At 36.5% G+C, this 27782-nt stretch overlaps 1 protein-coding gene across 1 annotated transcript in view; it reads right to left on the bottom strand.

The window, feature by feature from the left end:
* LOC117382188 (cilia- and flagella-associated protein 46) overlaps positions 1 to 27782 on the bottom strand; it is an 83820-nt gene that overhangs the window by 14560 nt on the left and 41478 nt on the right. Inside the window, exons 24-51 of the mRNA XM_055227486.1 lie at positions 27560 to 27713; positions 27482 to 27484; positions 24758 to 24803; positions 24019 to 24151; positions 23759 to 23942; positions 21872 to 22025; positions 20428 to 20636; positions 19888 to 20019; positions 19008 to 19169; positions 18305 to 18453; positions 18055 to 18153; positions 17900 to 17960; positions 17642 to 17785; positions 16925 to 17125; positions 16457 to 16563; positions 15863 to 16045; positions 15226 to 15364; positions 14373 to 14570; positions 13134 to 13322; positions 11961 to 12083; positions 11170 to 11352; positions 8692 to 8865; positions 8055 to 8152; positions 7786 to 7859; positions 6060 to 6217; positions 5287 to 5456; positions 4156 to 4217; positions 3592 to 3759 (exon numbers count right to left, since the gene is read on the bottom strand). Coding sequence (XP_055083461.1) covers positions 3592 to 3759; positions 4156 to 4217; positions 5287 to 5456; positions 6060 to 6217; positions 7786 to 7859; positions 8055 to 8152; positions 8692 to 8865; positions 11170 to 11352; positions 11961 to 12083; positions 13134 to 13322; positions 14373 to 14570; positions 15226 to 15364; positions 15863 to 16045; positions 16457 to 16563; positions 16925 to 17125; positions 17642 to 17785; positions 17900 to 17960; positions 18055 to 18153; positions 18305 to 18453; positions 19008 to 19169; positions 19888 to 20019; positions 20428 to 20636; positions 21872 to 22025; positions 23759 to 23942; positions 24019 to 24151; positions 24758 to 24803; positions 27482 to 27484; positions 27560 to 27713 — 3857 coding nt within the window. The remainder of the gene's footprint in view (positions 1 to 3591; positions 3760 to 4155; positions 4218 to 5286; positions 5457 to 6059; positions 6218 to 7785; positions 7860 to 8054; positions 8153 to 8691; positions 8866 to 11169; positions 11353 to 11960; positions 12084 to 13133; positions 13323 to 14372; positions 14571 to 15225; positions 15365 to 15862; positions 16046 to 16456; positions 16564 to 16924; positions 17126 to 17641; positions 17786 to 17899; positions 17961 to 18054; positions 18154 to 18304; positions 18454 to 19007; positions 19170 to 19887; positions 20020 to 20427; positions 20637 to 21871; positions 22026 to 23758; positions 23943 to 24018; positions 24152 to 24757; positions 24804 to 27481; positions 27485 to 27559; positions 27714 to 27782) is intronic.

Below are 27782 nucleotides of genomic sequence, written 5' to 3'. Positions count from 1 at the left end.
CAAGGTTTTGCCCCACTGGTTTCATCTGACAGAAACGGTCTAAGCCTAAAATGGAGGTGAAGAGCAGGGAGGACATTCAGCAAATTGTCAGAGCGGTGAATCAATCCTGGGACTCTGAGGCCCAGAGTCTGGCATATATACTGCAGACAGACGAGTACCAGAGCAGAATCTTATCTTAGGAACGGATCCGTTAACCTTGCACAGCTGGATGGATTCTCACAGTATTTGTCAGTTCACAAACTCACAAGAATACATCTTGTGATACACTGAGGCTTGTGCAGAAGCCAAAGGTGAAGCACCCAAGCAAACAAAAACAAACATAGCAATACCGACAGATGTACCTCAGTCTATTTTAGGGAAAATAGACACCCAAGGGAGAAGGAAGAGGAAGAGTGTATGAAGAGGGATGTGTGGGATTAGGGGAGTTTGAGATTATTCCAGTCCAAAATGGATGGTGGATGGACAGTTGTACTGCAGTACGAGTATGGACTTTGGATTTGGTCATTTATTGCCAACGACTTTGCTGAAGTTACTTATGTGCGCAAATGCAGAAATAGAATGTACATTGGATTTTCAACAGTTTGAAAGTCACACACACTTTATGCTACTGTGTTTATTGTGTTACAAAATGTCAAAACATTTCAGTCCATTTATGATTTCATGAACGCAACTGATTTAACAGTCTCCCACTGCAAACTGGACATTTACTGGGTGGTCTAGCTGTCACCTGTCATTACTGCTCTGTATCCTGAACAACTGCCAGGGCTTGTAATTGTTTGGTCCTGGTTTGAGCCTAGTTTAATTCTGATGTAGACGTGGTTTGGTTCTGTTCAGGGTTAGTCCTGATTTCTCTAGTTTGGTCCAGATTTAGTTACTGGTTTAGTTCAAGTTTAGTCCCAATTTTAATGTGGTGTTTGTGCCAGGAAAAGGACAGATAGAGATGGATAGACTTTGTTACTGCCCTACATGCCAGAGGTGAAAGTGTGAAATGTTCCAGAGTATTTAATAATATTTCATATTGTGATTACCAAGTGCCAATTCCCAGAGAAGTGGAAGTACCTGCTTTTAGGTAAATTAACTTTCTAAAAAATAAAATAATATGAGAATGTCTGAAGCAAATTAAGTAATTGTGTTAAGTAGATGTGTTTTTCATCTGTCTGGTTATGACATATTAACCTTTCTACATCACCAATAACCGTAAAAGGGTGATGTTTCTTCTCCCAATAATCATAACTAGGGCTGGGAATCACAATACACTGCAATTTATAACACACGCATCAATGTGAATGCACTACAGGTCTCTATAGGTCTCGGGTAAATGGAAGGCCTGTGAGAATGTTTGTAATGCTTTTTAGCTAAACTCAGAGCCCTTTAAAGCCCTATTTAAAGTCCTGAGTTTATAGCACCGCTAACCTCCAGCCTGCTCCTATGGAAAATTACTCTGCCCAATCAGAGCGGACTCAGGCAGTGAATTGTCCTCAATATTATGGCAGATCTAATGGTCACCCCCTTATTCCGGTGGGCAGCGGTGTTCACGGATGTCTGGATAAACCTGTGCATGCCAGTGGGATGTGGAATGACCTTTCTCTTCTGGACAAATTCCATTTCTTTGGATGGCTGCCTCCGCTCCTAAACCTGGGCTATGAGATGCTTTGGTAAGTGTAAGACATTATTTAAAGGGAATAAGATCAGGTATGTTACGTGGCACAGGCCCAGTTACTCCACAAAGCCTGCCCCTAGTTATTAATAGATCAGTGGATAGGGCAGTGTCTGTTTGAATGTATCTTTTATAAGTTATTTGCTTCACTTGCCTGTCTGCATCACAATGTTTCTACATTCATAACACAGTGAAAATAGTATAAAAATTACCTTTGAAACTGCCAAAGTGTTAATATTTCATCACTGGGTACATTTATTTGGCCAGAAAAAAATTTTTGATTAGATGTGATTTGTGGTGTGTGTTTGCAAGGCCAAGAGAAATTTTAAAATTCAGAAATATCTGGTAACATGTGACAGTTAATTAGTTTAGAGCAACTGTTATTAACTCATTTTTATTTTTATTTCAATTAATTTCATTTCTGTCATTATAAATTCCTTGTCAACATATGCACAAGTATGAAAAATCAGAAAGAAATCAGATTATTCACATTAGTCTGTGGTAAGGTCCCAGTTCCAATTAGAGCTTAGAACTATCTGTTGTTGCAAGCTATTGTTGTGTCCTTGTGCGCTTCTGTGGTCATTAGGAGCTGATAGCACCGACTGGCAGCCTTAATTCTGTCAGTCTACCCCAGGGCAACGATTTTCTGCCACTGAATATGTGAGTGAATGAATAATGTGATGTAAGGCACATCTATGTATCTTGAAAGGCACTATATGATCAAGAAGTTATTATTTAAACCTAAAACGGCAATTGTATTTTTAAAAAGTTTAATAGCCCAGTGAATGACTTCCAGGACAGCTCCGTCAATCTACTAGATGCTGAGGCAAGAAAACATCCATAAAGCCATTTGAATGATTGAGAAGTGCCTCCCACAGAGACAGGTGATTGTGGAAGTGTCAATTAAATGCTGCTTATAATTAAAAATAGCCTAATAATCATGCAATGGAAACATATGAAGTTGTACATGTTCATAACATACGGCTACTGTAGAAAGTAGAACGTTGAACAATAGTCTATGGCAGTTGGTGTAAGAAGAAACAATGCACTTTTACAACCACGATAATTTAATTAGTAAGCAGTATTACGCAGAGTTTAGTTTTTATCACATAGCCATAACTAAACTCTAACTATATAAGAGATTTATTCTACACATTTTAAAACTATGTAAATTTTTGGTGGTCTCCACGGAGTTGTTATTGCTTTGTCTTAAATGCTCCACAGTATAGCATTCGGATTTACACAATTAGAAGTGTTCTATTACTCGAAATACCTTAGAAAAACCTGTATTCTTCAAGTGGATTTGCCTCTCCATAGATTCTTACCTGTAACTTGGCCTGGTCACCTGCTTGTCTCCGTTTAATTCCTGTAGAACATTCCAGGCAAAGCAATAACATCTCCAAGGAGACAAGCATGTTGTGGACCCTGCCACTAGACAAGTTTCATAATGCACCTCCTTTGTGGGATGCTCCAAATGCAATTTCATTGTTCTTCTGTGACAATGACTATAAATAAATAAATACCTAAATACCTAAATACCTAAATACCTATCATAAGCTTTTTCAGACCCGTTAGCACATTTAAGAAACATTTGCAGTCTTAATTTTGTTGGCCAGCAGTTAGGCCTGTCACTCTAACACATTTAGAAATGCGATATATATTCATGAAGAAAATATAAACAATTAAAAATCATATTGACACTAGTTCAAAGTAGGACAAACAGACCAAAAAAACAAAAAAGCAGCTTAAATCTTATTGCAGCACAGAAGAAGTTCCCCAGAAAATGTATCCACAATAAATACTGACTCCTGCAAAAATATAATTCCATGTTTTACTTATCACATGATAAGTAGATATATTATTTATCATGACACGCAGTACACAAGATGATTTTGATTTTGATTGTGACCCAAATACATGACAGCATGTAGTACCTTTGTCTGACTGCTGCAGGCGTGTGTGGAGGAGTTGGAGTGAGAAATCCCGGGACACAGCCGTCAGCCCCTCCTCCTGCAGCACAGACAGAGCCTCCAGAGGGAGGAGGAGCAGAGTCTGATCGGCCAAAAGCACCAGAGACTCCCCTGACTCCACTGGGAATGTGGCTGTATGAACAGGGAAGAGGGAAAGTATAAGTATCACGATGGGTGTAACATATCTACTCTTTTTCACATGTAGGGCAAGGCAAACTAGAGAAAGAAGACTAGAAATGGTCTTAAAGTTTGAACTAAACACTAAACCCACTTTGTTTTTGTGACTTAACTGTGTATATAGTATTTTAATAGCATTATCTACTGTTCAAACTAGGCTACTATTTGTGGTTAAAAAAAAAGTCTAAATCTAAGTTCAGCCTGGTCTTTCTGATTACAAACATCTGGCTCCTCCTTCATGCCCAGCATAAGGTTTACAGATGAGACATTCACCGACGTGCTATGTGTCTCTACAGATGCTGCTAATGAGGCTGCCCAGGTTCGCACAAGTTAGAGTCCCTGTAGCTGTACCTGAGCTGGTCTTCTCCTCTTTGTCTTTGGACCGGGTCTGCTCTGGAGCTGCTGACACAGGCCTGGAGTAAAGACATGCAAAGAAACATCACTCCAACCAGAATGATATTAATGGGTTTCAGTTTCCTGTTTGTAGGCGCCATTTAGAGGACTTTTGACCATGCAATAGATATGGTTTTGAATTGTTAGACTACAGACTACAACAGAACCGTTAAGTTTGTAGTGAGCTGATCAAAGATTTCAGACCATCTCTATGCTATGGCCGAATTCCAAAGTACATCTCTGACATCTCTCCTGCTGGTGCCCAGAGTCAGAACTAAACATGGGGAATCAGCGTTTTACTTTTATGCAGCTAAAATCTCAAACAGTCTTCCTGAAGATGTGAGACAGGCCTCTATTCTGACAATGTTTAAAACCAGGCTCAAGTTAATTGCATCATAACTATTTATGTATGTTTTTTATTTGTATTGTAATTTTAATATCTTATTCTATAAAACATTTTGAATTACTTCACCGACTGTTCTCTACAAATAAACTTGCCTTTCCTCTATACACACCCAATTATAATGCAAAATAATTTCATGTTGATTTTTTTTTGCCCCAACTGCCTTAAGATAGTCTTTTGGTATAAACAATAATACACACTTCCACAGTTCATTGAATGTGCAGCCCAGAGACTGACACTATATCATTAAACATTTAAGATGGTGCAGTAACATTGCATTTTACACACTATGAAACCATAGAAGAAGCTATAGCAACTTGATAGTACCGTATCTGTCTAGAGGTGTAAACCATGTTTCTGTAGGCCATGAAATCTAAATTAAAGTAAAATAGCAGGTTTTCATGTTTTTCAAATTATTACTTGGAGTGAGTTAGCTGATGGAATAAACTGTCAGCTTCTGCATTTCCATTCAGATATGTATTTGTATACACACGCTATGTCATATCTCCTGTCCAAGTCCAATCAGGAAATAAAATGTTAAACTTTCTGAAAAAAAAAAAAGAAATAGAATCATTATATTCAATATTTTTTGTAAAATATTAAATATAATGATATACATATATAAATACATATAACCTATGCACGTATGCACAAGTCTTTTTATAGCGAATAGAGTAGAGACATACCTGAAGCTGGAAAAGTCAAACTGTGAAAGAAGTGGAGTCAGATAGGCTTCCATTTGTTGTACCAGCTCTCTGAAGAGAAGCGCTAATGCTTGTTCTGCTGCTGAGCTCTGTTTAAGGAACAAGACAGAAATCTGTTTATGCTTCAGTTTGTACAAGGCCTGAATGACTCCCTATAAACATAAGGACCTATACAGTCACTGTAATGTTCCTTTTAACCCCAAGCATTTGTGCTGGTGCCTGCTAACGTTATCTGACTTCCTCACATCTTTTGAACAGATGAGTTGAATGTTGTATTTTTTACTTTTTTACATTCAATAAAAACAAGAATATAAAATATATATAGAGGAGCACTCCACTTGCAAAGGTTGGTAAGTTATATGGTTCCCTCTAAAAAGAGGGAACCATATAACTTACATTTCTTTATTGCCATTGCAAATTATCAGTTTAAGATAATATTAGGTTTTCCTGATTGGTCAGGTTTTTAGTCCTCAGCTGAAATAAGAACAAAAATAGTATAGACTTTTTCATTGATTTCATAGTTGTCAAATAACTTTTTCTTAAAGTCACATCATAAAGATAAAGTAATTTCTATGGCACTGATACAACCTTTTCATTACTTGGAGCCCATAGATAGTTAAAAAAAAAAATCAACATCCATTTCATAGTCTTAATTTTAGCCATACAGACAGAAAGCAATAGCCTTTGCGTCCTGGAAAGGAGTACTACTTATAAAATGCTGGTTTACATTGGTGATCATGTAAATTTCTCAACACCTCCAAAGCAGAGCCCATTGCGCCCTCCGCTATCCGGTGGGAGGCCTCCTTTAGTCGGACTTGTCTGGTCTCTTGGCTCAAGGCCTGGGCATGGTCCAGCAGAGTCAGCAGAGTCCTGGGGCACACAGCAACCTTGGCAACCTTTGAACATGTCAAGCCTAAAACCACAAGATTGACACAGAATGAGGCATGTATACTTGGACAGGTACAGTATTGGCTTATAATTGGTCCCTGCGAGCTCCTACCACATACATCTTCTCATGTCTGATCTTGTTTTTCCACAACTGTCTTTCCCGTTTTATCTTTACATAATGACTCAAGATCTGTTCTGATCGCATTTGTGTGTCTTGTTAAATCAGAAGAGAGGTCAAATGAAGTGCACGTAGTCCATCTTAATATCAGATGGTGACGGGGGGTCAAGGTTCAAAGACAATGCAGATGCTAGAGTCACAAAGTCCTTTTGTTTACACTTCAGGGTGGTTACTCTTCCTTTGCCTTCATTAAATGTGAACTTTTAACTGCCCTCGAAGAAAAAATGCTAAGCCATTCAATGCTATGTAAATGCTGACTACAGGGCTCTATACGGTTTCAAGGTAACACTGGACATTACAAATTCAGAATTGGGGTCTCTAAAGGGGCCAGTGTTATTAAAGCTACTAAATACATTTCTTATCACATTTCCAGTCTCACAGTCTACATGCATGTTAAGCAATAGCCACCTTAGCAGATTTAGCTATTTGAGATCAAGTACAAATATTTAAAGGTACACTATGTAACTTTTCTGGTGGAGTGTTTGCCACCTTATGTTTCTATGGTCATTACTTTGCCTGGAATGTTCAACAGTATGGCATTACATTTATTTATTTCCATGGAGATAAGCATGTGGTGCCACCAGGCCAAGTGAAAGGTCAAATCTGTGGAGAGGTGAGACCTATCATAGTAACGCATGCTTTTCAAGATATTTATAAGCAATAAATCACCTGAAATTGAATACATTAAATCTAGAGTAGATGCCTTACTATAGAACATTCCAGACATAGCAATACCATCTCTATACAGAACAGCTGGTAATGGACCCTCCACCAGAAAAGTTACACAGTGCACTTTAATATTAATGCTTTGAAACCATTTCAATACATACTGAATCTCTGCATTAAAATGTATTTTGTAATGTATTCTGATATTCGGTCCAATTAGAGTACTGTGTACTGACTATGTTCATGCAGAGTTGTATTTAAATTATAGAGTTAATGTGCAACAGAGGATTAAAAACAGCTTTACATGTGTTTTGCTATTTGTTAAGCGTCGTCCATCACCAACTGGAGATGGAAAAATGACACATGCACAAGAGCAGTGTTGCCTCACAGATTATGTGCAGATGTCTCACTGATTATGTGCAGTTGCCTAAATTGTGTGAGCAAGTAGCACCATGTATCCTTTGATTTTAGATAAGTAACTGTATTGTCAATACCACCTAAAGAAATAACTGTAACAAAATACAGTTACTCAAAATTTACACATTAATTACACATAAGCAGTAATCCAGATCCACACAAAAACTTTCTTTACAGAACATTCAGCAGAATTTTAGAAGAGATCTGAGTAAATAGGGACGCAAAACTATCTTCTACTTGGGTAGCTATTGGAAATCAGGGTCAAATAGGTAATACAGAAAATAAGTGAGATATTCTTGTTCCAGTTTTAGTAAATCAGAAAAGCTTCTAACCTTTAGTTTGAATTGTCTTCCCTTTTTGATTTCCCTGAGCTTTCACTTCATAGAAAGCCCCATAAAGTTCTTTCCTGAAAAAAAGATTGGAGTTACAAAAACAACCCCCGGTGTCCAGTTAAATACACATATAGTTAAAGTGGTCCTGAAAGTGCTTTGTTCGTCCTTATGCAACCTCATACATCACAGCAGTGACAGAGAGAGCCAAGGCAGTATTTATAGCCCATAGGCAAAAGGCAGATGAGAACATAAATATAATAGTGGATCACCTGTCCTCCGAGTGCTGCAATAGGAGCAGCTTCATGTTTGGGGGCAAATCTGAGAGGAGGCTCAGGTGACTGGGGTTAATGAACAAATGAGTGAAGGCCTAGGGAAGACACAGAACAGGAAGTTTCAAAAGAAGTATTTAAAGTGAACACATTGGTTATTTCAAAAAGACTATCAGTAAACAAACATACAATTATTATTACAGTTAAGGTGCTGCTATAACTGTTTTGTATTTTCCAACTTTATTGTGTGTTTATAGAAAAAAATGTCATTGAACACACTGTGACTAGTGCACAGTAAAAGCATTGACATAGAGGTGACATAACCATGATGGGATAAACAAAGGATTTTGTAATAATTTTCAACAGGCAGTGTATATCGTCTCAAAAAATCTCCTTTGTCAGTGTTATGTGTTTTCTGTACATTACACAAAATGGTGCACTGTTACAACAATATTACGTCTTTTGTTTTCCAAACTTCATCCTAACTATTCCTCAGTGTCCCTGTACCACTGTATTTTAAATCCCACAGCAGTATATTTAGTGCAGAGACCTTAACATAGCGTGTACCATCCTGGGAGTTCATAGAGGAGGCAGTGACAGCATTCATAAATCATAAGAGGGGAGAGGAGGCCGGTACCTTGGAGCAGCGGCAGACAGTGCCCTGAGCCACCTGCAGGGGGCGGGTGGGGCCCTCGTCACGGGACTGGAGCAGGTTTGTGTTCAGCTGGAGCAGAGAGGAGAGAGTGGAGTCCTGGGAGTCACTAAATGCTGCAGTCAGGACCTTGGTCATGAGGTTGATGGAGAGGCAACTCTGGAGTGACGTAACAAATGGAAACATGTAAGCAGCAAAGGCAACAAGACAAGATAAAAAGATAACATTAAATCAGAGAAAGATTTCGTTTTATTCTTTATTTTTCTTTATTATTTTTATTCTTTATTTAACCAGGAGAGCTGAACTCTCATTTTCCCTATTGTACATGTTTTTTAGTGTTAGAAAAACAAGAGAAAATCTACGTGTACACGTGGAGAAGCCACAGCCGCTTGGGAGCTGAACCTAGGACATTCTCGCTGTGAGGCTGAAGTGGTAACTGCTGTGCCACAGTTAAACAGAGAAGACACTGGCTCCTTATCCCAGGTCACACAGATCAAACTTCACCACTGTGGACAAATCCCTGGATAACCTGGCCTTAACCTCCCTCTAAAAGCTCCTCACGCTTCACCACACCTCATCAGAAATGTTTTTAAATAGCTGTATCTTTTGTCTGTTTTCTTCTTTTCCTTATTCAGTTTTCAGTCTATGTTGTGTCTTTGTGTTTCTTCAGTATCTTAACAAATGATAAAGTATTAGACGTATACTATTATCTAGGGTTGTTAAAATATTGAAAATCAGATTTTAAACAATACTAAAACTAGTATCGAAATCAGTATCAATACTAAAGAAGTCACACTCACAGCTTTTTAGAATGATCTTGAGCTGCACCAGAAGAATAAGTATAAGACTACATAGATACATCCATAGACCACTATGGCACTACTATGATTTAATGCTGAAAATTACATTATATTGTCTAAAGAAAGAGTGTTTTTATTCAATTATATTATATTTTATATTTATATTATATTTATATAGCAAGTTTAAAATTCAACGTTTAAGTAGTATCGAGTCTATTCCTTAACATGGAAATCGAGTTTGAAATTTTACTATCATGTTAGTATCATGTGTCTACAACTGAGATTACTTCAAATATGAATTATATATTATGTAACAATTAGATAAGATGATGAAAGTAGGGAAAGTGGAAAAAATTGACACTGTAGAATGTATGCTCTGAAATTGGATGGAATTGGTAAAATATAATTAAATACAAAAAAAAAATAGGTGATCAGATCATGGAATAGGTGTCAGGGGTGTTGTGTGATGAAATTATTTAATGAAAAACTGAATGTGTACAAGATTGTGGTGAATCATGGTCACACAGGAAGAAACAGTAGAAAGAGCTGCAAATACTAAAATGAAGATGTTAAGGTTGACTTTGGGAGTTAGAATTGGGAATGAGAAAATCAGATAAAGTCAGATAGTTTGGACGTGCACAGAGGAATGATAGTGAATGGTAGAAGAATCCTGTGGTTAGATCTGGTGGAAAAAGGGAGACACTGAGGAAGACTAATGAAATTCCAAGTATAATTTTTTAAAGGTGGTATGTAACTTTTTTGATGGATGGTCTACCACCTGTTTGTAGATGTCATAACCTTTCCTGGAATGTTCAACAATATGGCATTAAACATATCTATTTCAAGACAAGCAGGCAGCACCACCATGCCAGGTTACAGGTCAGATCTATGGAAAGGTGAGTCAGCTTATTGTAAGAATACATGTTTTACAAGATATGTATGAGCAATAAAACATCGGCAAATGAATAAATGCAAAATAGATAAGTATAATTAACCTGGCTTTCACCAGACTGATTTGTAAAGCACTCTGAATTATGTCATACACATTTGTCAGTCTGGGATGGCTCTCAATGAAAGCGATTGGGAAAAGGTGTAACCTCTTGACAAATATTTGAATCTGATTGGCCAAAGCATCACAACAGTCGAACAAGCCGGAAACTCAAACTTTGTGCATTTGTGGACAGGAAAGATGTCTGTGCTTTTCTATCAACTGGATTTAACCAAAGCACTTACCTTCTGCATGTTTTTCAAAAACAAACAAAATAGCCTTAGGTACATATGTTGGCAGCGCCATGTTCGTTTTTGTTTGTTTGGGCGCTTTGCCTTTGGCTTCCACAGAAATGTCAATGTTGCTCTGTCATTGCTCTGCCAGCCAGCAGCCAGACCCAATCACACCAACAGAAGAATGCCAAGATGGACTCTTGTGAGTTTGTGAACTCACAATTATTGCAAGAATCCATCTTGCTGTACAAGGTTAACGTATAATGCCTTATTGGGAAACATTACAGGCATAGCAACAACATCACCATGTGATCAAGTACATGAAGTTAGTTGCTATGAGAGAAGAAGACAAGGTATGTTACATCCAACATCCTTGCGTATCCTCAAATACTCATGGTGTAAACCCTAGAAAATACACTCCGCTTTGTGACAGTGGTTGTACCTGTAGAAGACCCAGGTACTGTCCTGTGACACTGGGGTCAGACAGGCCGTGAGTCTCCACCATGTTCAGGCAGACTTCTGACAGGAGCGCAGCTGATAGCTGGTTCTGAAGACACAAACTTGAGGCCTCCGACAGGGACTTACTGGCTTCAGCTAAGAGATGCTGTGCTCTCTGAAGATTTAACTGAACAAATAATACAGAGACAGAGAAAATTAATCAGGTTATACATATTTACAAAGCCTGAATACGCGTAACAGTCTAATGTGTGGGTGGATTAAATCAGGACTGCAGCTACTTTTATATCTCTGGAGTAAGTTGGCATGCAGATACGATTTATGTCTGTGCATATCCTAACAACCGTAACAACTGCTCAATCTATTGCTTAAAGGCACTGTATCTGATTTTTGCTGTCTTACAAACATGAAAAACAGAACTAGTTTAGCAATAAAAAACCTTTATAATTAAATGCAGATAGCACACAGTGGTGTCAATATATCTGTACTGGGGCAAAGAAAATTTTACTTTATTCCAGGAATGAAAGGCACGCAGTTTAAAAGCAGTTTTAAAGTTGGTAATGGCAGAATCAATTTGAAAGTGTGTATGGACTTTAAAAACATGGAGGAGCACTTCAAGGAGAATGAGAGCACTACCACATGACATAAAGCAATTCAACTTGGCACATTTAGCTAATGAGAGGAAGACAGTCTTAGCATGCAGGAGTATTGAAAGTAATTAATAATGGGTCTTTCTACTGATAGCTGTAATAGGGTAATTTGTCACTCAGTATGTACCTGCTTATCTGAGCTTTTGGCAGAGGTCATTCTTGGCTTTGTGAAGCTTGATTCTTGTTCTTTCTCTGAAGTCTCTTGCTCCACACCTGTCGCTTGCGGGTCGGCCTCCTTTAGCTCCGAGTTCTTGAGAGATCACAGAACAATGGCGTAATTATTATTAAATCTGCTTATGATCACAAACCATGAGGACGTAAGCCTCTCAGTAGTGAATACACGGGCTGACATTATCTATCCCTAATCAGCATAAGCCAGTGATTTTTCCAGGTTATTGGAGCACTGGGGCTTATGTGAAGTGTGTGCGAGTGTGGGCAATAGCATTCCAACAACAGGTCTCCAGTGGAATTCCTCAAGCTTTTCCCTATAATTGCAGTCAGTACAACACGCTTACATGGCTCAATGGGTTCTTGTATGCTGGCTTAAGAGGCACATTTTTACAGTTATGAACAAAGTACAAGAATCATTCAGTTGTGTAAGGTTCTTGTGCAACTCTCCAGACAATATAGAAGAAGAGGTATCTACAGTGACCTCATGTCACAATCATCGGGGAGACTACATAGCATCTTGTGTTCTCATTGCCTGTTGGAGACTTGAATGTTTAACACCTCATAACTATGGGGAGGTGGCACATTACTGTGATTCCATGGAAATAGAAAGTTAAAACCTGCCTATCATTCTCCATAGAGACAGAGAAGTTTTATGCCATACTGTTATTGCAACATAATAACAACATTATAGCAGGAAACAAGATTTCCATGGAGACAAGCAGGTGGACCCTCAGGCCAAGTAAGCGCCAGTTTTGCGAAGATGCAAGCCCACTGACAGTAAGGACACATGTTTTTCTAAATTTTTGAGTGCCATGAAAACATCCTAACCATCCATTCTAGCATCCTGAATTTTGAGCCTCTTGACTGACGAGGTTTACTCTCCATTTCATTTCAACCCTACAGAATAACAAAACAAAGAGGTGACTGAAATTCATAATGCACTCAGCAGGCTTTGTATAATATTGTCTGTAGAGGACGGCACAGTTATGAGTTCATCTCAAAACATTTACAGAAGCAGGCCAGGATACTTCCTAAACGAGGCACAGAAAAGAAGTTTTTTCCCCAACTGTTTCTACTTGATTGAAAGTATTTATGTAATATGAACCAGCATTGGTCATGGTGGCTCTACCTGCTTCTTTGGGTCCCAGAGGGCGGACACATAAATGGGGTCTTCTATTGTAGCCTGTAGCCTCAGATATTTCCCCATTAGACATAGACTCCATGCTTTGGTCTCTGCGCTGTTCAGGTAGTGAGAGCTAACTGCAGCCAGCTGGCCCAGTGCCACTTGCCCAAGGGTAGTGCCCACATTCAGCCAGGCCTACTCAGGACAGAGGGGGAAAAGGTTAGGCAAGGCTGTGCAAGACATGTACTATATCCACTGTTATACAACACAAGCTTTAGACATGTATTTGAGTTTAATAAAATTCAGACATATTGAGCATTTCAGATGACTTTTCAATTCTATTTTGAAACATATTGGAGAGATCTGTATCAGCTTTTTGTCAGAAGTAGGAATATATTGAATCAGAGTGGTTTTGTTATGAAGGAAAGAAGAGGAAATCAAGTGTCTAGCCAGGAACAACTGAGTGGTCCAAGAAAATAAGACTTGGAAAAAACAATATATTAGCTATATGCAATTCATTCACACACTGATGGACACGTTTTCAGCATGTAGCAGTTGCCCAATCTAATCTATTAATAATAAATGAGCAATAGCAAACCCCGCATGTTGGGTAGATTTAACATTCACAGCCTGTTTGCTTTATAAACATGCGCAGACTACCAATATGAGCAGCCAGCTATTTTCTATAGGCTGACATTATGTGATGTAAAACTGTACTTAGAAATTGAGATGGAGGACTGCTTAAAATGTATGGTACAATCTGCAGATAGAATGTGTCAAAAGTTTGGACCTGGTTTATGGTTAGTGTCTTTTAGCATTCTTCATACTAAGAAGAAACTGGTTCACAGTGTCTATGTACAACTTTTTCATTAATAAAACACAGGCATGATGAAAAAAACAAATCTATAGCGTACTATTGGCCCTAGTCTGTCTAAGATTTTATCATTTTACACCGTTTGTCCCGTACAGTCTTTTAGTACCTTGTCCATCATCCCCACTTATTTTACTTTTTCATAGATGCCACATGAATTGCTTAAAAAGTGACACTTACGTACATCATATTTTTGGGTGTACTGGAATTTAGGGTTGTAAAATTTTGGCACCTACTACCTATTCCAATCTCTCTAATAAGTGTATGAGCTGTCCCACCATATACAACAACTTGTCCCAATTTGATGTGGTGTCCTTAAATGCAACCTATGCATCAATTAAAACATCAGGACTAAATTATATTGTCTGTGTGACCTGTTGAACAGTGTGAGGTTCAGGCGTGGAGCGGGTGAAGTCCTCTAAGATAATCAGAGCTGCAGATTTGTGGGTTCGGGCCACAGCCTGGTGCCTGTGCTCGGTGCAGTGTTCCTCCAACATGAGCATGCACAGCTCAGACAGAGCCAGCCGGAGCCTCAGCAGCCACCTCAGCACGGCCAGAGACACAACAGGGCTCTTGGAGTAAAGGGAAACAAATGTTAGAGAATGGATTAGCATGTTCACTTCCATATTTCACAAAAGCTAATTTGCATTGACTTTTTACATCCTTGTTGATCTAAGTGGGTAGTATATAGCAACAATAACAATGCATGCTGTCTATTTACTATCCTCTTTATCCTCTTCTCAGAAGAAAAGAAAAACATGTATAATTTGTACCTGTAATAAAGTTGATAGCACAAAGTAAAAACTGAAGATTTGACCTTTGGACAATGTTGCATTTTATATATATATATATATATATATATATATATATATATATATATATATATATATACATACACATACATCATACATATATATATCATTTGCTGCACGTGTAGCTCAAGAACCAAAGCCTAATGTGCCTCTTTTTTGCTAAACAGCAGCGCCATCTGCTGACAAAGCTGCACAGTTTTTGCTTCAAGATGATAAGAAATTACATTTATTTAGAAAATTTAACATATTAACACATTTGTTCTCTTTAAGTAAAAAGTTGAAAAAAAAAGCATGCATTACTCAAGAAATTAAAGGTCTGAAGATTTACAAAAAAAAAAAAGGTCTGAAAATAGCACTTATTGAACTCATTAAGCTTCAGTAACAGATGGACATTTTGGACCTGTGTCCTTCATACCTCCTCCTGTGCAGGGAGCAGATTCTGAGCATTCAGGGCCACATGTTCCAGCTGACTGACAGCTGCCTGCATCTGTGACAGGGCAACCAGCAGGAGGCGCTGTTTCTCCTCTGTCTCAGCAGAGTGCTGGGCTAAAAACCTGAAGAGAAAATCTGTGTCAGGAGACTATGTTCCTGTAGCACGCTCTGTTAGATGATCTCAGACTAGGGACATCATGATGAATACAGTAGGATCAAGAATGTTAAATGTTTACATCTCTCACAACTTGAATAAAAAATTGGTATTTCAATGAGGAGTATCTAGGTGAATGCACAGATATAAAACTTGGTCATTTGTATTTAGTGGTAATGTCCTTTAGTTATTTAGTTATATCTATCAAACCAAACCACAAAATCAAGATATCAATAATAGTATTTTGTCTGACCCCTCAATTAAACATGACAGCTCTTCACAGGAGTCTTCAAATGCCATCTTAAATTGAAAGTGAATGAACAATTTCCCTTCAAAATTGTGACACCATGTCATTGAAGTCTAAAGGTGGAAGAGACCTAAAATCACACAAGATATTATTTTGCATCCATGAGGGACGATAAGCTTGTGGCCCTTTTGATCTTTCAAGAATTTGTCCCATCCCTACCTGAGTCCATGGGAGCAGTGTGCCAGTGCCTCTGCTGCCTGCTCTCTGTGCTGGAGGAGGGTGAAGTCTCGTGCACACTGTTCCAGTTTATCACAGTTACTTTTAAGCCTCAGGGCATCTTCAGGGCAAAGGGTCCGCCCAGGTTCAACATCACCAACCAAATGTATGCACTCAACAGCTCCTCTGCAAGACAAATCTGATCATTTATTTATTCATTATTCATTTATTTTACCATTTATTCACATGACCAGTTATTTTTTCAATTTATAGACATACTAATGCATGCAAGCTGTATAATTTATTGTGCCTAAAATACTGTTACATTGAGTGTATTTATTTTATACAGATGATATGGATGTTTTCTTTTTTAGCCTTTAATGTTTTTATTTCACTGGTTTTATTTAGGACAATGATCAGGTCCCTTAATTGTAGTATAAAGTTTTTTTGTAAGAAAAATCATAACTTGTATTTTAAAATCAAAATTAGCTTTTAGTTTTATTATCTGCATAAAACACTATTTGGTTTTACAGCATCAAAAACCTATATTTAATTCAATTCAAGTTTTTTCTTCTTGCTTTCATTGAAATATTTTACCTCATTTTTACTGATGTGATCAAGAACTCCACCTCTTTGCTTCTGTTCATCTGCTTCTCCTTTATGAGCTCGAGTGCCTCACAACCTTGTCTTATAATATCATCGATCTGAAGAAAAAGATCTCGGAAAGTCACAGATGTAAACTTGGGAAAATGGGCTTTAACATTCATAATTTTAACTTTGTTTAGATCACCGTGACAGGCATCTGTTTGGGATTGGTTGAGGCATAGATACATACAGAGAAGGATTTTGTTTTATAATACACTGATTATTCTAATAAAGCGGAGAAAATGGATGGATAATCAAGTTAAAATTATGCAAATGTGTGTGTTTCATGTGTGTACTCTCATGAACAGAACATTTTGGGTAGTTGAATGATTATGTGTTTATCTTAGAGTTTCCAGGATGACATGAATGCAGCATCAGTGTAGCTTGGTACAGATCTGTATACATCAGTATTGGCTGTACCTTGGCGTGTACGTGCGTGTCTTGTTGCGTCGCTGTGGCCTGGATTCGAGTCTGGATCAGCTGGCACCAGAAATCCGGGTCTCCTCCAGAGGCTTGGGCTGTGTCCAACAGGATCAAAGCCTGGGCAGAGCTCTGCTGCTCATAAGCCAAAGAGGCCAGAAGGAGCAGACTACGCCCTGCACTTATCTGGTCTGCAAACGCCTGGAAAATATCGCAATTCAGAACCATAAATATAAAATTGTAAAGAAAAAGACAAATGAGACAATGTAAACAATTCAGATTCAATTTGTCACACGATTTTTTGTATAATTCTGGGATCTGTTTAATTTAACTTAATTTAGACTTTATGGTATCTGGTCTTTAAACTCCTATACAGCAAAGACTATTTCAGACAAAAATCTGGAATAAAAACAGCACACATCATTAAAGGAAGATTAATTTTACATGATTAGAAATAGAATTTTAAATTGTTTACACTTATTTTCATAATTTGACATAAATTATGTAATCCCTGTAGGGATTTTCTTACATAAAGCAAAACTGAACATAAAAAATACCAGGAATAAAATGTTGCCTGGAAAATCTACTACCTATATCCAATTGTGATGTTCAGAACTTGATATTATACTGAAGATTGTAAATTCTAATTCGTAGCTGTTTAGTCTTAGAGTGCTAGAACTTGTCCGTTATAAATGAGCACAGTGCTCTTAGACTCACTGTTGCCACTGAATGAGTTTCCTCCAGGAAGTGTCTGGCCTGTGCGTGTAGCCCCATCCTGAGGCAGACCTCTGCTTTGCCCAGCCAAATGCTCTGAGCACAAATGTCCTTCCTTTGTGTGCTGATATCACCCAGGAGGGCTTTCTGAAAACAAACAACAAAGAGATGTAAGTTTTTAATACAACTTAAACCTTATATGATACATAGTATGGCATTCAGTCATCTATAATGTAATGTAATCAAAATACATAAACTGACCTGTTTGTAAGTTTGATCAAGGCCTTTTCTCTCTTTGGAAATGAGTATCTCTCTCTTGCCCCTGTAACACAAATATATATATAAAATGTATTTTATTGTATTTATTTTAAGTGTAAAATATATAAATGAGCACTTAAGAAAGAGTGAAAACTTACCCTATAAGTTCTTGCTCATGTATTCTCACAAGAGTGTGGAGTTTCTCATGATACGGTGAATGTGTCTCCACTCGCATCTCATAACACGTCTTCACAATTCTTAAAAACATTTTTTAAAAATTGATAAATTGTTGTATATTTTATTTTGTTGAAGCTAATGACTAATAACATTACAGTTGCATAAAGGTCTCAAAAGAGTTAATAATCTAATCTGGGCAACATTTGGACTTCTCTGTGTGTAGATATTTACCTCAGTCTATAAAGTTCAGATAGGGCTTTCTGGTCCAAAAGGTCATGAGCGATTATCTCAGCCAGGTGTAACACAGGAAGAGTCAGGTGAGGGAGGGACAAGGACTGAAGCTCTTTCTCCAATAAGTCCAAATAAAACAGGCTCTGAGGCTGCAAAAAAGTAAACAACATAATCAGCCTAAATGTTCAACTGAAATTACATTGAATTATTTACACATCTTCTCTATCATTATATATGTTATTTGATTGCCCTGACTAATTATCCATCACGTCAATAAAATTATACAACACTAAAAGCCATGAATCTAGCTCTGCCAATACCTAAATTTAATCCACTAAATCAGTGATTTATTTCATTTTGAAAGAATGTGAAATGGAATAGTATTTGAATAAAACGTTTATTTTAAACCTGATTGACTTGGATTGATAGATATTGATTTTGGACATCAATATAATTAAATCAACAGAAAAATAATTGTATTAATTGAAAATGCACTATAATACTAATAGTTTGCCTTGTACCCATGTTAAGGAGTGCTTAGGGGTATTCAAGACAAAAAAGGATGCGAAGCACTGCACTAAATGACAGAGTGTAGGTCAAGTCAGTATTTTGACAGATTTTATACCCAGTGGAAACATTGTCTAGTCATTCCGAAAATCTGACCCAGGGGAACACAGAGTCACAGAGTTATGTTTAGCCGTGCCTGTTTGGGGATGGAGCATGCGTTAGGGCATCTGGGACTGCTGCTGTTTCTGAAGACGTGCCTGGCCTGGTCGGGACAGCAAAAGCACACCCAGTCCTTCAGAGTCAGAGGAGGGGTCAAATCTGGGAACAGGGGCTTTAGTTTGTCCTCATCAGGGGAGATCTACAGGACAAAGCAATAAGACGGAAACATTTCAGATTTTCTGACATTTTTTGATCGTCAGTTAAAATACAACTAAATAATTACTGAACAAATAATAAATCAAATTGTGAATGCAAACATATTGGAACATGGAGAATACACTTTTTCACTACATTATGAATTGGACACACTGAGAAATTCTAAATGGGTATTTAAATTATATGAACAGCTGTTTAGTGGATTTTAAGTTACTTACTTTCTTTAACTATTTCTACTTATTATTTGAATAATATGTAATGTACCTTATAATCATTTTGTTATTTTTTATTATATATTTCTTCTTCTTTTTCTTCTTCTCATCATCATCATTATTATCATTATCATCCTCATGTAAATGTTTTAGCTTTAAATGTGACTTCAAAGTAAATCCAACCATTTGTCATGTGTAATGTCCTCCAGAATACACATGATGTTGCAAATGACCTACCAGCCACTCAGACTTTTTAATACTTAAAATAAAAATAATTAAACAAAAATCCAATAAATAAAATCCAAACATACTGTACCAAATGCACCGATTAACCTTTGTCATTATAGTATACGACTTCAGATCTCAACTGAAATATTTTAGATTTTAACAAAAAGCCACAAAGTAAAATACTGCCAAAATAGTTGCAACTTCAACCATTGTGAGTATGTCTCGTCATAGAAATATGTTGTCACTGAATTATCTGCACACCTCTTTTGGTTTCTTCACTTTGCCCTTGTCTTTGTCTTTGCCTTTCTTGGATCCCGCTGAGGCCGGAGACACACTCTGGGCCTGGAACTTCGCCAGCTCACTGGAAATATGACCAACTTCTGTCATCAAAATCTAGAGAGACACAATAGACAAAGCAGTTATATTAAATCAAGGTAGTAGATAATATAATTGTATATAAGGTAGTATGATAATAACTGGAGTTAAACGAGACATACATTCTTGGGCATATTTAGTAAGAAACAATAACATATCTAGTTCATTATTTAACATTTTGTCTGTAATATCTAAAATCTTAATAATATAATCATATTCATAGACTTCCTTTGACCATAGCAAGCTGTAGATTTTCAACTACTCGTTCCAACTGTTTGAAGCAAGTAGTTGAAAATTTTCTGAACATTCAATACAGGACAATGCAGGATTACTCAAACATGCATGACATAATGGATATATAACATTCAGTTAATGATGAGGAAAATGTTTAAAACATCATAAAAGTAGATTTTAAACATACTATACCTTCCACATCTGTATGACGAAGCAGTAGGCTCGGAGCAGGTTTGCCTGGTGCTCAGGGGAGGTCCTTCCAGCCATCACAGCGAGGAGAGTGTGAGCTCTTATTAAAGCATCAAGACTCTTGACGTCTCTGAGATCAGACACAGTTTGAACGGGTTGCTCTGGAGATCCACTTTTCAGAAATGTGGACTGACTGACTGTGGACTCATCAACTGAAACAAAAATCAATTGAAGTGTATTTTTTTTTTTTGTTAATAACTCTTCATAGCCATTTCGATTCCAGTATTTGTTCATTATTAATTAAGTCTTCATGCTTTATAAGGGCTGATTATGTGTGTTTTTTATGAAGTGTTACTGTCATTTCTACAACTAAAATTAAGACAAATAATTTATAACTTAAAAACTGTATATTAGCCACTAGGTAATCTGAAAATAAGTTACAGTAATGGAAAAAAGTAGAATTGTACAGTACTTCATTGGTACTCATCAAACTTTGCTACATTATGTGCACAATCACATACTGTCCCCTTTTTAAATTCACATTTAGAAACACATTTTTTACCCCAAAATTTTGTTAAATAAACTCTTGAATATATTTTTTTACATGACCAATGATTAGTATTTAGCTGTAATATAAAGACGGTATTAACCATGCGCTGGTTTATGCAATTAATCTTCAAATTAATTAATTTCGCCTCTTTGGGAATATTTAATGACTGCACAGCAGGGACACTGTGCTTTTCTCAGCAGGAATTCCCAAAGCATTAAATAATTATGTAATTCAAAGGGTACCAAAATAGTCTTAATACACGGGGCAGTCGCTTCCTTATGTAAAATAGGGCCAGGCTTCCCAAAAAATACACACACAAGGGATATACAACTATAGAAAAATAAAGTACAATGAGGGTGGGCATTATTCATGAGTTTCAGAATGATGAAAACTTTGGGCCGCTGTCATAGTGATTAACAGTTAAAGACAAAATAATATATCTTTTAAATGGGGAAAAAGTCCTTAAGATTCTATTTATATAACAGGAAGCTAAAACCCCTGAATAAAGAGACTTTTATAATTTTTTTCATTCTCTTGATAATATTAATAAACATCCCTGTAAAATGTCTTGGCTGAGGTTAAAGAATTAAACAAGAAGTGAATGGACTGTACAGTGAACCACAGTGCTTTGATATCACTTTATACTCTTATTTGAAAGATTACATTGCATGTTTCTTTTACTTTATCAGCTCTTTTTTGCATGTTTTTATATATTTTATGCAGCATACTTGATAGTCTAACTTGCATATCTTCAAATACACTAAGTCTAAACTTATTTCAGTTTTATAGATTCCCTTGATATTTTGGTGATGAAAAGTGAAATAACCAGATTTAACAGGTTATATAAAGTTGGGTTATATAATAGGTAAGGACAAGTAAAGAAAGGGAGAATTATACCTGGTGGTTGTGTATTCTCAAGTTGTGGTTCCAGGAGTAGGTCTATGGCCCACTGGATCATCTGAAGAGCATCAGTTTTGGGAAAGTTGTTGAAGAACATCCACTCAGAGAGTTCCAGGAGCAGACTGACCTTCTGCCACTGGGAGTCTGTGCTCTGTTTACATATGAACACAAACCACAGGTGAGGGTCAGAAGACAAAAAAAACTTAAGGGCTGTCACTACTAAATAAATGCCTATACAGTATTCATTCATAGATAGATTTGTAGTTCCAGTTTCATCATAAAGTTTAACCACTGGCGGGAGCCCAATTGCCATTTATCATGCTCTACTACATGGGTCGGGAACTTTTTTAGCTGAGAGAGCCAAAAAAGTCACATATTTTAAAATGTATTTCCTTGAGAGCCATACAATATTTTTTTTAACTCTGAATACAACTAAATGTGTGAATTTTTAAACAAGACCAACAATTTTAGAGTATAAGAAGTCTCTGAATGTATTATTAATTTTTTTTTAAAAATAACATCTGTGGGACCCAAGATTTGGTTTTCGTTTGGTAATGCATGCAAATTCAGTGTTAATATGTTAATAAATTATGTTTTATGTTAATATTTGATTTCATATGTATAAGCTACACTTGTTTTATTGCATTAATGTTGATTTTGGAAAATATCTTAGGATTGTCATTATTGAAGTTTTACGTAAATATACCGTCACTTTAAGAGCGATGTGAGTTGAGGCAGCGCATAAAGACGGAGCCAAATGGTTTTCTTACCGTAGTTTTGTTTATTTTTGAGAATTACTTGATTTGATTACTTCTGTATTTATGTATAATTTATTCATTACTTATTGTGTTAACAAATGTCAGCTAAGATTTATCTGAGAGCCAGATGCAGTCATCAAAAGAGCCATGTCTGGCTCGCGAGCCATAGGTTCCCGACCCCTGCTCTACTAGGTACTGCAATTTTGTCTATCTTTATCAGTGGACTATGTAACTTTTCTGGCGGACAATCACAACTAGCTTGTCTTCATGAAGATGCTATTACTTTGTAAAAACATTGTAATTGAATAAATGCAAGATAACATGAGTTGAATTCCATATTGTGGAATATTCTAAGCAAAGCAATAATATATCCATGCAGAAAAGGTGGCAAACACCCAGCTAGAAAAGGTATACATTATAATATATTATAATTGAGTTGAAGTGTTACAAATGTGTTTTGGCTATTAAAGGACCCATATTACGCTGGTATCTGATCTATGTTATAATGTTTCCTCATCAAAACCATACCTGGAGTTCTGTTTTATTTCATTCATTCATGTTTAATGCTCAGACCCTGCATATTTAGGCTGAGTTCTTCTTTCATGCAGAAAACACGGTTTCACCTTGCGATGTCATGTGGCAATACAGACAGTGCTCCAATATGTTTTTAAACTCCATACACCTTCACTAGAATCATTTGTATCATTTCAGCCTGTCCCTTCTCAACAAAAGGTAAAAAAGTAGCTGTTAACTTCATAATATCACAAGATGGAACAAAGCATTTTGATCTTTAGAGATGCAGACAGTCTATAAATGCAGGACATTACTCAAACAAATGTGAATGAAGCAAAACAGAACGCCGGGTATGCTTTTGATAAAAGACGACATTTTAACATGACTTAAAGCTCACAAGAGTCAATTTTGAATAATATATAACCTTTAATATGATACATTTGAACATTTTTGATTCTGTGTATGTAGTGTAGTGCTCTCTATAATCCACATGGTGGTGATAAAGATCTACTTAATTGAGGAGTGGATGTACAGTACAATAACAGGCGGATCTTCGGTCAGTACATGATTCACTGTGAAGTTAAATGAAAGCTGCTTGACTGAGGTACATTACAGTGAGAGTGTCAATGGATCTCTGGTAGCAGGTCAGTTTTTTGGTTAAGTCCTCAGAACAAAGCGCCACCCGATGCCACATTAATGAACAGCACTGCTCTCCTTCTCCCTCCAGTCTCTGCATCTCCATCACCACACTGTCTCCAAGCTGAGCTTTTACACAGATTAAAGACTTCAGAAAAGATCTGGAGAAAGAGGAAGACAACACGCTCAAGAATGACATTCCTCATGCATTTCTCACTGGCATTCACTTTCACTCACAGCTTGTGTTTACCACGAGGCAGGTCAATCTGGACCTTTTCCAGGAGCTTTTTGGCACTTTTCAAGTCAGATTTGTCCAAGTGGATCTGAAGAAGCAAACGGTAAATGGAAGCCTTCAAAGAAACATCATCACCTGAAAAAACAAGTTGAGAAAAATGACAAATTCTCATTTTAATTAGTGATATGTGTAATATGTTGGTGGTCTGATATAATAGTATTTGCACTTTTTCAACTATCTGCCTTTAATAGGTCAATATGTTATTTCGGCTGACAACCCGACTAAAGGATTTATTTAACCTTTTTGAATATTTAAATGCAAAGAGGACACTGCAAAAATAAATAATAATAATAATAATAATAATAATAATAATAATAATAATAATAATAATAATAATAATAATAATAATAATAATAATAATAATAATAATAATAATAATAATAATAATAAATATATATATATATATATATATATATATATATATATATATATATATATATATATATTACACGGCTCTCTTGTGGTTTAGCAGGGAAATACAGTTGTGGAAATGTTTATTGCAATTTGGTTGCTCTGGCTTTGGTGAAGGCATCGGCCATGAAAAAAAAGCATATTGATAGACTAATTTTATTGAATAGCAATCTCATTCTGAGAGAATCTACTTTGCTGGAGAAACGATCAACGCTGATGAGAATGTTTGCACAGAATGTTGAACTTTTGTAATGTCAGTGAAGTACTCACTCATTGCTTCTGGTTTGCCTGTTGAAAATGCCGATGTCTTTTTATTCTGTAAAAAAAAAAAAAAAATTTTATAAAAAATGTAAAAGATCCAACTGTGCAGCGCCTGTGGAAAAACTACATCCAGAGCTGAAATTACATCAGGCCCACAGAGACACAAGCCACGCCTAAGAGCGATGCTGGAAAGTAGAGTCAAGTTTGTAAAAAGAACCAGGCAAATTCCCACATAAACTGGCATTAATTATAGATTTGAATGGAGCTTTTTCACATTTGTATGACTGTTTATCCCCCTGGCTTAAGAGCTGTCCATAGGAGCATCTTTGGAGATGTATGCCTACAACAACTCCAGAAGCAGTACCTGGTAGAAGGTTTCTCATCATTTTCATCATTAATTAAATATAAAGAAAACACAGAAATACAAATCTTTAAAGCTGGGAACAAAATCCTACACAGACATGGGTAATATATCTTGAAATGTAATCTTCAAAACAAGGGTACAAAGGTAATATTTCTCTAACATTGTCAATTATTTTACAACTTTTCACTTTTTATGCAACACTTGAACCTAAAAAAAAGTAATGATATGATTATTGAATTGTAGGAATAAAACGATGCTGGAAAATTTACCCTTAATTAATGTTTATTGTGTCAAAATGGTAGAAAATGGTAAATGATTTATGGTATGACTCTACTCATGACTCCCAATGCATTTACTGCCATTAAATATGACACAGCCGAGTTTACAAACCCTCTTCAAGTGGAAGCATCACCGAACTGAAATGATCAATATTGATCAATGATCAATACTACTCAAAAATTGGCATGCAGATGAAAATCAATACTAAAACTAAATCAAAATTAGATACTCATTTGCAGTACTGATACAGATCAATACTGTTCAAAGAAGGTCCAATTTTGCCCTATTTATGTATATTTATATTGTTTTCTGTATCAGAACTTGTGTAAGATCACTTGGTAATACTGCATAGTGGAATCAAACTTATTAGGTATTACTGGCAATTGATACTTTGCAGTGACATCATGTTGCTGGCTACATGTATCTCTATGGTGGAATGTTCAGCAGTTTCCATGATGGCACAATACACACATTAGCAAACACTATCAAAAAAAGATAAGATAATCTGATAATCTGAAAACTCAAGAAAAAATATAAAATGTATTTAAACAACACATTTTCAAGAGTTTGATTTTTGATTTTCAAGAAAAACACATGAGAGTGACTAACTGAAAAACCCTTGTCTAATGCTAGCTAGGTAATTTTATGTGTGAGAGACTTTTTAACAGTACAAATTAGCTCACCTTTTGTTGTTCCAGCTAAGTCAATTATTTATGGTCACATTGTGTTAAAACACAGTTCAGATTAAAGTCTAATTTAAGTAACAGAGCTTCAGACAGAGTACTGCCTTTAGTTAGCATCACACCCTGTGGGAATGTTGCCATTGGCTGCAAAGTATCAATCTAGAGCTCAAATGTCTCCAAATCTGGACTGTCCGAACTTTTCATTTATATTCTCATGGGCTGTAAACAAAGAGTTATTAATTTTTAAGTCAGTATTGAGCCTGCTTCTTTATTAACGTTTGTGATAAGACATAATAAAAAATGCATTTGTTTTTGGTATTTTTGTATTGTTGTTTATCAGCAAAGTGTGAAGAGGTAAACACTAAAGATTTGGACAACAAGTTTAAAGCTTTGATAAGAGCATAGGCGGTCTTCGCTGAGAGGGCTGTAATTGGAAAGGGACTGAACATTTCCCAAAGCAAAAGGGACAACTGTGAGTCTTTGTACTGCTGCTGTCTGGAGACCACCTTCTCCTGCTAACAAGGTTTACATAAGGTTTACTGCACATCAAATAGAGACACCTTCAAAGCAGAGGAGAGAGGAGGGAGATGTGCTATTGTTTCAGAGCTGGACTGATCTTATTAAATTCGGAGTATCAGGATACATTAACTAAATGACTGCACAGACATAAAGCTAACAGGGGTAGATGAGTTAGTGCTTCAGTAGCAGAGTATAATGAAAAATGTGAGAATAAACTATAACTTTTACTGCAATGTAACAGCTGTTGGGTCTTAATGATTTTATGACTGATGGAATAAAAAGCCATAAGTTTATGGTAACACTTTGATAAGGAGTTTAGTAAGATAAAAGTGGTAGTAAATGTCTAATTAGCAGCAAAACAAGGATATGCAAAAAAGGACATTAATAAGGACAGAATAAATACTAGTCTAAACTGAATTTATCACTTTCAAGTATGTAAATTAGTAAATCTTTGTCGTAGCCTAATGCCACTACCCTTTTGCATAGTAGCGAGCAGTAGTAGTAGTAGTAATAGTAGTAGTAGTAGTAGTAATAGTAGTATCAGTCTGGTCACCACTCCCTCCATTGCGCTTTGAGCCAGACAGAAATCATGCAATCAGATTAATCTATTTCAGTGACACAAGTGAAACGAAGAAGCTCACTAGACACGCATAATTTAAACTAAAATAAAACATATCTAATATCTCCAAGGCAAAGTTGCAGTAGTAGTAGTGTAATATCATAATTTTTACTTTCCCTCAATTAGTAAAGAAACATGTTAAAAAATAAATTAAACTTTTTGCTTATCCTATTAACACAAACTAGAGGCAATATGTGTAATATTTACAGCTAAAAGCAAATACGCACAAATATTGGTAGCAAAACATATGATGTGTAGTGTGTACTTACCACCTGAAGCAAAATATGTTAAGCATATAAAAGTATGTAAGGGATTTACAAACATTAAATAATATATAAGCTCCATACTGTGTGTTTGCTGTGTGTGTGGAGCAGAGTGTTCTCTAGGGGGTCCCGCAGTAGTGCTCTCTCCTCGGGGGTCCCAGCCAAAGGGAGACAAGTGTTCCAATAATGTCTGGCAGCAGCAGCACACAGACTCCAGCTCCCAGCCTTATCTGCATATCTGCATATAGTACAGATGTGAAATATTAAAAAAGGAGCTCATTAAATAAAATAAAATAAATAATGTCTA

Source organism: Periophthalmus magnuspinnatus, chromosome 15, assembly GCF_009829125.3.
Source record: "Periophthalmus magnuspinnatus isolate fPerMag1 chromosome 15, fPerMag1.2.pri, whole genome shotgun sequence".
Classification (NCBI taxonomy): domain Eukaryota; kingdom Metazoa; phylum Chordata; class Actinopteri; order Gobiiformes; family Gobiidae; genus Periophthalmus; species Periophthalmus magnuspinnatus.
The sequence above is the reverse complement of the archived record's forward strand: the minus strand, read 5'-3'. Positions and strand labels throughout refer to the sequence as shown.